At 37.8% G+C, this 10,877-nt stretch overlaps 3 protein-coding genes across 3 annotated transcripts in view; 2 read left to right on the top strand and 1 right to left on the bottom strand.

Annotated features, from left to right (window-relative positions):
• Window positions 1-557: 557 nt before the first annotated feature.
• Window positions 558-7,693, bottom strand: LOC105449421. The gene is made up of 9 exons (XM_011688645.1): window positions 7,461-7,693; window positions 6,493-6,702; window positions 2,409-6,421; window positions 2,179-2,325; window positions 1,763-1,893; window positions 1,462-1,679; window positions 1,173-1,364; window positions 934-1,101; window positions 558-808 (listed from the first exon to the last, which is right to left on the bottom strand). Exons 1-9 carry the CDS (start codon window positions 7,503-7,505, stop codon window positions 749-751), a joined length of 5,184 nt encoding a protein of 1,727 aa, XP_011686947.1. The 5' UTR covers window positions 7,506-7,693; the 3' UTR covers window positions 558-748.
• A 28-nt stretch (window positions 7,694-7,721) lies between these two features.
• On the top strand, window positions 7,722-9,348 carry LOC105449422 (phosphatidylinositol-glycan biosynthesis class F protein). Its single transcript, XM_011688646.1, has one exon. It carries the CDS (start codon window positions 7,740-7,742, stop codon window positions 8,451-8,453), a length of 714 nt encoding a protein of 237 aa, XP_011686948.1. The 5' UTR covers window positions 7,722-7,739; the 3' UTR covers window positions 8,454-9,348.
• A 468-nt stretch (window positions 9,349-9,816) lies between these two features.
• The window catches only part of LOC105449424 (alcohol dehydrogenase class-3), a 3,564-nt gene continuing 2,503 nt past the window's right edge, over window positions 9,817-10,877 (top strand). The window contains exon 1 of the mRNA XM_011688648.1: window positions 9,817-10,224. Coding sequence (XP_011686950.1) covers window positions 10,204-10,224 — 21 coding nt within the window. The 5' untranslated portion in view covers window positions 9,817-10,203. The remainder of the gene's footprint in view (window positions 10,225-10,877) is intronic.

Consider the following 10,877-nt stretch of genomic DNA (forward strand, 5'->3'; position numbering starts at 1 on the left):
TGTTTGTTAGCTGGTGGTGAGACAAGGACGACCGAGATTGATGTCCGTCCTTTTCTAACTAACCTACTCGCATTCCTGCACATAGCACGGAACACAACCGTGGACATAGCACGGATCACCACCAAAAGATCGTGGACATAATCGACAAAATCGTGGACATTGGCTACGTAGTTCAATGTCCACTTGTCAGAGGCGCTGAAACCAGCTCAATCGCCGGTCCCCGCTAAATCGCGGGCATGGCCGCTCTCAGGATCCTCTCTGCCTCAACCACCGACGAGATTTAACGTAAGATTATGTAATTTATTTTTCTTTACAACTTAAAAATTAATTTTGTAATACGTATGTATATATACCTTAAACAGAATACTGATTTCGTATTCTATACAATAAAGATTATATTCGAGCGATCAGTATAAATCATATTGACTCAGAAATGGAAAAATTGATAGAAAATAATAGAATCCTATCATGAGAGACACTAAGTCCATAATAAATAAAAAAGAGAATTCTCTTATCTCTGTTCTGCAAGTCGCTCAAATATGTGATTAGTTATGCAATTATTTCTCCATGTGATTATAATATCTTACAGTTTGTTATACATTTATGTTATATCACATCATGTTCAGTTCTTGTTAATTTTATAATACATGTATTTGTTTCACGTTTCTCCTTCCCTATCATTGTATTATTTTTACTTCATTTTTGTATCACGGATACTTTGTTTCTATGAAAACCTTTCCAAATCAGATTAAAATACGTTTCTGCAAATCGGGCAGCTGGATTTTTGACTTACACTGAACCACTTATACTGAAACAAAAAAAAATATATATATATATAATATAGAGAGAAATGATATCTCTTTTGTGTGTGTGTGTGTGTGTGTGTGTGTGTGTATAATAAAAAATAAATATCAATAAAAAATGTATGCTTACCAAACAACGAGTATGAAACTTCTTACGACAAGTATGACATGACAATTTTGGTATTTGATATGTACTGGTATGAAAAATGCTAAAGCATATATAACACTCTTCGACACCCGCAAATTTCTTATCCAAATTGCGTTTCCACATTAGAAGACCATCCCAAACAGAGCCATTCTATAAAAAAAAAAAATTAAAAAATATATTTTTTAATATATATGTATAAATATGTGTATTGCAAGACTTACTTGATGCGTGAGAAATTTAGAGAGTTGCATGTGACAATTATTCCACTTTGCCGTACCATCTATCTGTTGACCAGATTCTACTTTTACCGTACCTAAAGGATAGTTCGATGGTAGCACTATACTTAATTCCAATTTTGTGTCTTCCATTTGATACGTGGCTATAACTTCTCTTGCTGTTGAATGCACTTTTACCTATATCAACACAAAGCTCGATATTAAATTTGAAAACAAGTCTAGATTTTTAAGTAAAAACTTGTGGAAGAAGCAGCAATTACGAAAGATAACATACCTGCATATTTTCAATATTAGCCAATTGCAATCTGCTGTAAAGAAGCTCATCTTCACAAAGTCTAGGACTGACATAATGGCTTGTAATCTTGTCTACTGTTGCGCTGACTCTGCTGTCGACTGTACTCAGCCATTGTCTAACTAACACTGGCAGACGTCGTAAACAATTTGTATATAACCAACATACAATATGATCCAATCTTTCCTCTGTCCAACTTTCTACAATATTGTGATTACACATATATATGTAGTAAAACAATATATAATAAATTAATCAACAAGGATATCAATTTTAATAGTACCTTTAAAACGAAAAACTGGAGCAGTGGTAAACAACTCCAGTAGTTTTACAGTTTTATTTTTATTATCTTGTAGCGCTTCCATGGGCATTAACTTGAAGATATTGTTCAACAGACAGGGGAAAAGTTCATTTCTAAAATTTATGATAATGTTTAGCAAAATATATAAGTCATTTAAAATGTTATAAGTAATAAGCAGAGTCCGGATCTCGGTGTTGTTTTCCAAGCTGCGATAGTGCCACAAGAAGCAATACTGTTTATCTGTTAAAATGGCATTTATCTATTAAAGTAGCTTTGTAACATGTAAAGTTATGTTACGCTAGATCGGTTTGGGAAAAACGACATCAAGATCTGGACTCTGGTAATAAGACATTATAGAAATCAAACAGAAATTGCATAACGTGCATTATAATACTTACTTCAATATTTCAGCATATTGATATCGTAAATCACTATGAGACTTTTCGCAAATATCTAGTACAATTGCCCATGCTAACAGATATCCTAATGTATACGTGTAAGAATCCGTAAACGGTTGGATTGTACAGCTTATTGCATCACACAATCTGAAAAAAAAAAAAGATGATATTACATTAAAAAACATAATGCATAAATCAATTAAAATTTAATATAAAGCAGAGGTACTTACTTGAACTCCATAAGCATTGTATTTACAATATTCTGTGTATTTGATAGGACTTCTTCGAATTTTCTAATATTGAGACTGCTTGGCTCGAAGCTGTCAGATTCGACAAGAACTTTATCATGCTGTACAAGTTCCGGCACCACATACTTCAATGCATAGTAGGCACCCAATTGAATGCTGGGAACAGGAGATTGTAACAATTTCAGAGACAGCTTTAACATCTTGTTGAAATCAATCGTTTCGGCTTGTTCGTCATATTTCTTGAATAATATGCCGCTGTCAAATGTGCAAATTGCCTCTCCCAGATAATTCAATGGTATAATAGATCTTATTACATCCGTATTCCGATCGCATAAATCTGCGTAAAATATCCAAGTCTGGATAATGCCGTTATATATATTGCCAGCAATTATATTTCTCCATTCATCCAAGAGTTCCGGAGGTAACTCTGGCATTGGCTCCACCTTGTGTTTGGTCATTACGACCTCGACCGCATAATACAACTGGCTAAGCGCCGTCATCAGCGTTGTTATTTTAATGTCGATGTAATTATGTTTGCCATTGTCAAGCAACTGTTGCCACTTCGTGAGAGATATCATGATAACATCCCAATACGCGTGTTTCAACTTCCACGGAATATTTTGGACAACTGTCGTAAGCAATCTTATCACTTCCAGCGGCAAGAGCAATTTATCCCATGAAGTGTCGGAGACATCGTGATCCAAAATTGCAAAAATATCGTCGTGGCGTAACATAATTTTGTCCACAATAGTGTCGTACACCGCGGGAGGTTGATGACCGGAAGAGTCGTCGGATATTATTGTTCTCAGAGCAATTAGTGAATAAATTTCGTTGTGTTCGTCGTTCAATACTTCCGGGATATTTTGTGGCCAATAACAGTTCAAGATTTGCATCATTTGTACATGTGTTTCGTCATACGCTTCTGCAACTTCATTACTGTAATTTCCAAAGTATTCCACGGACTTCTCAGTTTTATCTTTCGAGAAAAATTCAGTGTAATGCGCATAAATTATGTATGGCAGCATACATCCGTAATTCTTTTGATTTGTTTTTATATATAATGGTACATCGTCATGGATATTTTTTGCAAAATATTTATGCAAGTTGACAAGACTGCTTTTTAGCGAACTACGAAGCTTGCTGACATCATTATAATGTTTAGTGGATCTGTAATGCTTACTGTATATATTCGCTATGCCAATCACATGTACGACATGTATCAGTATCTCCGTGACGCCTGGTAAATTGAGATCGGTCAATTCAACATTTTCGCCCTCTGAATCTGAGAATGTACTTTCTGAATCACAGCCTTTCAGTCTCTTGTGCAGATTGTTAAGCAAATCCGTGATAAACAAAGCCCATGATAAACAATTCGTCGTGTTATCCAAAGTGACATCGTTCGTTATATCGATAGATGTAGGCTGCTGCAAAATCTGCATTTTGTTCTCAACATTTGACATGTATAAATGACCCGTTAACACCTCGCCATATAACGCAATAGCCGTTGTCTCTCCGATCCATAATTTTATGTCAGACGCCGTTAAGAACAATAGAATAGTTTCTTCAACGGGATGAGACTTCGTGTCGTCGATGTTGTTAATTACAACTTCTAAAACATCCGTTGCCAAATTGATCAATGTATCCTTAACGGGACTTAACAGGACTGCGTGTGCATTATACACTTTACTCCAGATAATAATACCGCATCTGTTAATAAGATCATTAAATTCAAAGGCAGATAATATTTGACTACTTCTTACGAATCCCTCTTTCCAACTATTGCGCACAGTATCAGCAGTCAAGTCGTCGTGTTCTCGCGTGCACAATTCAAAAAGTGTTTCCAATATCTGTACAGCACTCGATATTGTTTGCTTATGTCCCCACGTTAAAGTCATCAATCCCGTAATAAACGCAACAAATTGCATGGAGCAGGTGTCGTCCCTTCCATTTAGCGAGTCGCATAGAATCGACACAATTTCATTTGCTCTTTCCTCACTTATTAACAAATCTCTAATTTCCGGAATTTCAAAAGCCAATAAAATCAGATTCTGATCCTTTTCGAAATCGTACGATTCATCGCTACACGAAGCGACTTCTTTGGCCACATCGACCAGTAGTTTGGGTATGTTGGCTTGCGTGTACCATTTCTTAATTACGCCATCATTTCTGTTATGTTCGGATAAACTGCAATATATGACACTCCTCGTTATTGCAATATCGTTTAATTCGATCAATGATTTTAGAATTTTATCCTTTTCCGCGTCATTTATATATGCAATAAAATGGAATATCAATTCAAGAATTTGTTCAGCCATATTTGACTTTTGCAACAATAACGATCTCAAGTTCTTGTCGTAAAACTCAAAGAAGTCCTCATCAAATTTAAATAAAATAAAAGATTTCGAAAACGCAACAAATAATTCTTTACTTGCAAAGTATTTCATAAGTTTATTCAGCTGCCTGATATTTTCCATGCATTGATCATCTTCTACCGATGGCCCGTTTATCGAATTAAAGTAAATTGTACAGAGACAACTTACGTATTCGCAAAGTTCCGCATTAAAAACGGTATCTGCATAAGGATCGATAATTTTTATCTTCGGCTCGCTCACAGTAACCGAATCATTTGGATCAGAGAATTTTACTTTTAATTTCTTCTGGGTTCGATCTGGTACATTTTTTAAATTTATCAAGAATTCGATATGGGAATCCTTTAAACCAACAGTATATGCGATCCTCTTCGGCATAATCATAAATTTGTTGAACAACAACGGCCATTCAATCCAGAATTGTTCCATTAAAGCAGCGTACGATTTATATTTCTCGTTAGTACGATTTTTGCTCCAATATCGTATTAGATGCGTAATCTCGGTGAAGCAATACTGCTTCATAAAAGTACTATCCGTCATGCAAGCTTCTATAACAGGCATCAGCTGCTCCTTAAGAAGTCGAACGCATAAATCCACATTTTCGGCGTTCACGAGAATCGAATAACGCAGGCATTCAACGAAAGACGTTGCTACAGCGAGCGTCTCCGAACGGCTCATTTGCACACTTTTGACGGAAAATCCTTGGCGCATATTGTTGAAGAAATTCGTGTACAGATCGGCGATGTCAACGTTAAACTTTGGAAACTGACTGACGAAGGGCAGCAGATTTGGGTAAACGGTGCTGGCGCAGCACTGGCCGCCGGATCGTAAAACATGCCACAACTTCGGCAGTACGAGTTTATTGATATTTACGACGAGATGCCAATCGTCAATTTTCGTCGTGGCTATGAGCATCGATTCCCACACGGCCGACAAAATCGCAGGCTCGGACTCGTCAAGGCTATTCATAATAGTGGTCACTGTCCTTTTCTTCTCATTTTCCAACAACTTTCCCGCATTTTCCATTATCGACGTCAACACATTGAAGAAAGCAGTTTTTATCGGCAACGCCTCGTGTTTAGCCAGTTTCCAGAATCTCGAGCTGCTCAAAATTTTGCCGTGAATCTCCACGGTTTTGTCGATCTCCTCAGGCGGCACTTTCCTGAAGTAACAACTGTAGCCCTGAAGATTTGCTGCCACCACTCGCTCATACTTAGCCTCCATTTCCTCGTTGGTGAGGGACTTTTGCGTCGACAGGGTTTGAGCTGTGTGCACAATTATATTATTGCTGATGTACAGCAAAATCTCGCACTGGCAATGAACGATCGCGTTGACGATCTTCCAGGGTGGGAATGTGCTGTTGAAGGAGTTGGCGGCAGCCGAAGCCGCCGGGGGATACGCGTCGTATTGAGAGGTGAACCAAGCGCCGGCCAACTGTTTCAGGTACATCGCAATGCCTTTGCCTATACGCTTGACAACAGCCGCGTGTGCCAACTGCGCCGCTTCTCTCACCCTGTGATCTATGTCGATGGACAGCGCGCAGTAAAATCTTGGCCAAAACGGCAGCATACCTTCCACCGCCGACAACTCAGCATCTTGACACAGTGTTGCAAACTCTTGCAATGCCTGCACGTACATGAGTCAGTTTACAAAATCTGTACAAATGGACTAGACGACTAGATCAACAAACTGGTTACCTTATACTTTGTCGTAGCATCCTTCTTGCTCAGCTTTTTTAATATTACTTGAAAATTGGCGTCTACATTGTTCATCTCAATCTCGTTTAAGGAGCATAAGGATAAACCAGGGAGAACGGGAACATATCCTCCGTCCTTAACCGCTGAGAACCCAACAAAATTTGGCATTGCAGTCCCCAAAAGTTCTGCACTGCGGCTGCTGTTTGATGGCTAAAAAATATGTCAAAGGATTGCACAATCAAGTGTAAAAAATACTATCGAGAATACAGAATAATACAAATGTTTATTCGTAGTAAGCAAAATATTGGCAATTTTTTTTTGATAGTAAATTTGAATATTGCAAAATATTTCATCAGATTGACATCAATTGAGTTTGCATTAAACTCACATCCTGTCTATATAATCTGACAACAAACCTTGCCAAATAAAAACCAAATAAAGACCAAGGAAAATTCCATTTCATAATTATTTAAAAATTCGATAGAATATATTATTTAAATGGTCACAAAATGGTAAATTCTCAATTTCTGCAGTCAATCTGCGACTATTCCGTTAGCAGATTCTATTATATTTTTGCTGGCATTTTGTCGACAAAATTTGAAGCAGATACTTTGCAAAATCTGTTTTCCGACAAATTTAGCTATCTAGGACAATTTGCTTGCATAAGACAAGTTGCATAAACAAATAATTCGTTCATGTAATGACAAGTGTTGCTCATGCTGACATATGTCGACAGATTCGTTTTTTACAGCTAAACCTTTTATATTTTTTATTTTTCCCTCTGTCTCTCCAACGTTGTTATTTTACTTATTTCATTTTGAGTGCGCGAGAAACATAACATACAATTAGAATTGTAACATGTAACTATAAAGAAACAGATAACGATAACGTGCTCATAGGTTATGTGACGGAAATATTAATTTCACGCGTAATTCATAACCGCGCGATTGCGTATAATTCGTGTTTACCCGTGCATTGTTCTTGGTACGTTGCGCCTGCTTATTTTTACCCATGGTAATCCTCCGTAGGACGAGATAAGAGCGATCAACGAAGAATTTGATGTTCCAAGTCTCCGTCGCGCTGGACCGTTGGACGTGACGTTCGTGTCAGCTGATGACCATAACCTCAAATCAAATGTGTGTTTACAGGCGCGCGGGCTGGCCGGCGGGGCGCGGTTCCGCGTAGAGCACCCTGAGCCAGAAACCGAGAGACCCCAGTGGATCGCCGTCGGAACAGATCGCGGCCAGATGGGTGTCAGCAACAAGCCCGAGCAGAGGCTGCTGCTGTCTTACTGCTCCTTCACCTGCATCTACCTGCCCGGGATCCTAACCTGGACGCTGGTGAAGTTCAACGACAATCTGTCCGCCAACGTCGGCACGTACAAATTCCTACCCGTGCTGATGATACTGACGTTTGCCGAGGTGATAAAGCTGCTGTTTCCCATGCTGCAAGCGGAGGCGCCCACCATAATCAAGATCGAGCAGCGCGCCCCGCCAAAGGCGAGCAAGAGATCCTGGGCGAAGAGCCTGCGGGAGGTCTTCAAGTTCACGCTCACCGCCCTCGCGCTGTCGACGGCCTACTACGTGACGATCGTGCTGTTCGGCGCGCCCGTGCTGACCGACCACGAGGAGACGACGATGCTGGTCGTCACCCTGATCACGTTGACCTTCGTGTCCACCAGTCTGCACCTGGGCGTGGACAGCGCGTTGGACGTCCTCACGGGGACTTACTCCCCCCAGAGGGGCAACATCCTCGCGGATGCCCTGAAGCTCAACATACAGGCGACGATACTGGGCACTTGGCTGGGCGCCACTGTCATCCCTCTGGACTGGGACCGTCCCTGGCAGGCCTGGCCGATTCCCTGTGTCATAGGCGCCCTGCTTGGCTACCTGATCGCCCACTTCGTCACTCTCATCAAGACGCTTCCCGCGCCGAAACTGCACAGGAAGGTCCATCGATGAGTAATGGACACTTGTGTGCGGTGAAAAGAAAAAAACATTCCAGTTTCTCGAATAATATTTTATCGAATAGACGGTACGCTGATTGTCTCATCCTGCATTTTGATGTATACTGTGTATACTAGAGGCCACATAGACATAGAGATTTAATTGAGCATGCATTAATTAATATACATCTACCCATCTCCTTCGTGTAAATTTAATTACATTATTTGTGATGTGTAGATTGTGATATACATACTTATGAGTTGAGATAGCAATAATCCTGTCTTTTATACATAAAATCATGTCTTTTATATATATAATTTATATATAGTAATAATATTTATAATCTCTACCAAATTAATTTGGTTGATTTATTTTCCAGCTCATTCATATTCTACTAGGTTGATATCATAAGTAGCTTGTGTTGGCATCTCATTTTTCGCGTGTGTATCCTTTTCTTTCACGTTCTTTGTAATTATCCGACTTGTGAAAAAAAATTCAATCTTATACGTATGCAATAAAATTATCACTATTATTAAAATTTTGAAGCAAATAATTCTGCTGGATGAATTCATTGCTGATTAAGTTAATCCGAGATTATCTTTATCGAAGTCATCCTTAATATTGAAATTCGAGTCATATATAAATTTCGCAAGTAATGGTAACTAAGAAAAAGCAAATCGATACACGTTATCAGACATATTGATAATGCACTTACATAACGCTACTTTTATTACGTCAGAGTAGGCCTTTCATCCTTTATATCAGTTACGAAAATAAGAATAAAACGCGCAAATGGAAATGCTATATTTTATGCAAAAAAGCTACTTTTAAGTGATTGAATTTGCGTCAAAATTCGGGACAATATTTTATTCATATTTTTATATACTCTACAAGAAACTGAAGAATGGAATACATGTATATATGCATATATATATATATATATATATATATATATGTATAAAAAATATATATGTGTGTGTGTGTATATATATGTGACCATCAAACTACATAATATAAAAAGATAGATAAAAAATCAAAACAGGTCAGATTTCTATAATTTGTTTAGATCTCCTTGTGAAGTTTGTTGGTCCAGTTTCAATGTTAATCAATATTGTATTTGCTAACGAAAAGAAAAATTGCAAGTATGAAATAAATATGATAAAACTCCAAGTAGAATTCCAACGAGGAGGAGGACAAGGAAGAGAGATTATATTATATCTTTGAATTGTGCTTGTCTCTAAAAGTTCCGTTTCATGCACGATGCGCATGATGTACCCTTGTTTAGTTCATTCAGCGAACAACAAAGATAAAATGATATATCATTACGCATCATGCATGAAACGGAGCACATCTCAAAGCGCGCTCGATATTTGCAAGCATTCGTTCTCGCTTCCGCTTCAATTGATCGCTCAAAATCTGACGTAAGAACGCTTTTATTGTCATCCGTGAATGTCACGAGAAATGACTCGAAAAAGTCGCTTGAATCTGAGCTGAATCAGATTTATGCAATCGTCGAGTAAAAAAAAAAAAACCGTGAATGACTTCGTATTCTCTCGTTGACTGCCGCGATTTGAGACGACCAATGAGCGGGATTTTCCATGCTCGCGTAGTCGCGACTGCCTCCGCCTGAACGAATTTCTGTAATCTGTAGCTGTCGACCGTTCTGGAGCTCACCGGTCAAGACTCGCTCCTTCGTTTGCCGGATCGACTTCAGATTAATTTCCGATTCGAACGAGAAGAAACAGTGCACGACAAATTCGAAAAGATGTCTGACACGGCTGGAAAGGTACCGATTGTTATTTGTTTCCACGAATTTGCACGTTCTAAATTCGTTCGCTTCTTCCCTTCTGTTTTTCTACGTTTTCACTTAAAATATTCATTAACATTCATCATTTCAAATATTTGTTTTCCTTTATTGAAATATTTTATTACTTTATAGAAATGATATTCTGATGAGAAATGTTGAACACAAGGGAGACTTATGTTCTTTCAATAATAAAAACATTGTACAAGTGTAAATTATAACCTCCTCTTCCTGTTTGTTATCTTTGAATGGATTTCATTCTAATAATAATATATTTAGAAAGATAAGAAACAGAACAGAGTATGGACTTAATTATCTGAAATAATTAGTTTACAAAAATCATTTAACATATAGGTATCGAACATTTGATTAATATACAAGAACATGTAAAGAGAGGTTACCAATAGAAAAGTTATTGATTAAAATAAAGCAAATACATGAGATAATTTTTATAAAATTATTAATGAAATCATCTTCGTATACTACATACATTATAATTTCTCAATTGAATTCAATCTATATAACAATATTAATAATGTATATGCTCTTTGATATTTGTTATAATTAACAATGTCTATTGATTTAATTCCAGGGTTGTGCCGTAGATTTCAAGATTAGATCGGAAGAGCACACGT

This window comes from Wasmannia auropunctata, unplaced genomic scaffold (genome assembly GCF_000956235.1).
Source record: "Wasmannia auropunctata unplaced genomic scaffold, wasmannia.A_1.0 LD336076.1, whole genome shotgun sequence".
NCBI lineage: Eukaryota > Metazoa > Arthropoda > Insecta > Hymenoptera > Formicidae > Wasmannia > Wasmannia auropunctata.

Coding starts and splice junctions, on each gene's coding strand:
- LOC105449421 (XM_011688645.1), bottom strand. CDS start 7,505: ATGGGTAAAAATAAGCAGGCGCAACGTACCAAGAACAATGCACGG. Junction 1,894..2,178: donor CAATATGCTGAAATATTGAA/GTAAGTATTATA, acceptor CATAAATTTTAG/AAATGAACTTTTCCCCTGTC. Junction 1,680..1,762: donor TCCAGTTTTTCGTTTTAAAG/GTACTATTAAAA, acceptor ACAATATTGTAG/AAAGTTGGACAGAGGAAAGA.
- LOC105449422 (XM_011688646.1), top strand. CDS start 7,740: ATGGGTGTCAGCAACAAGCCCGAGCAGAGGCTGCTGCTGTCTTACTGC.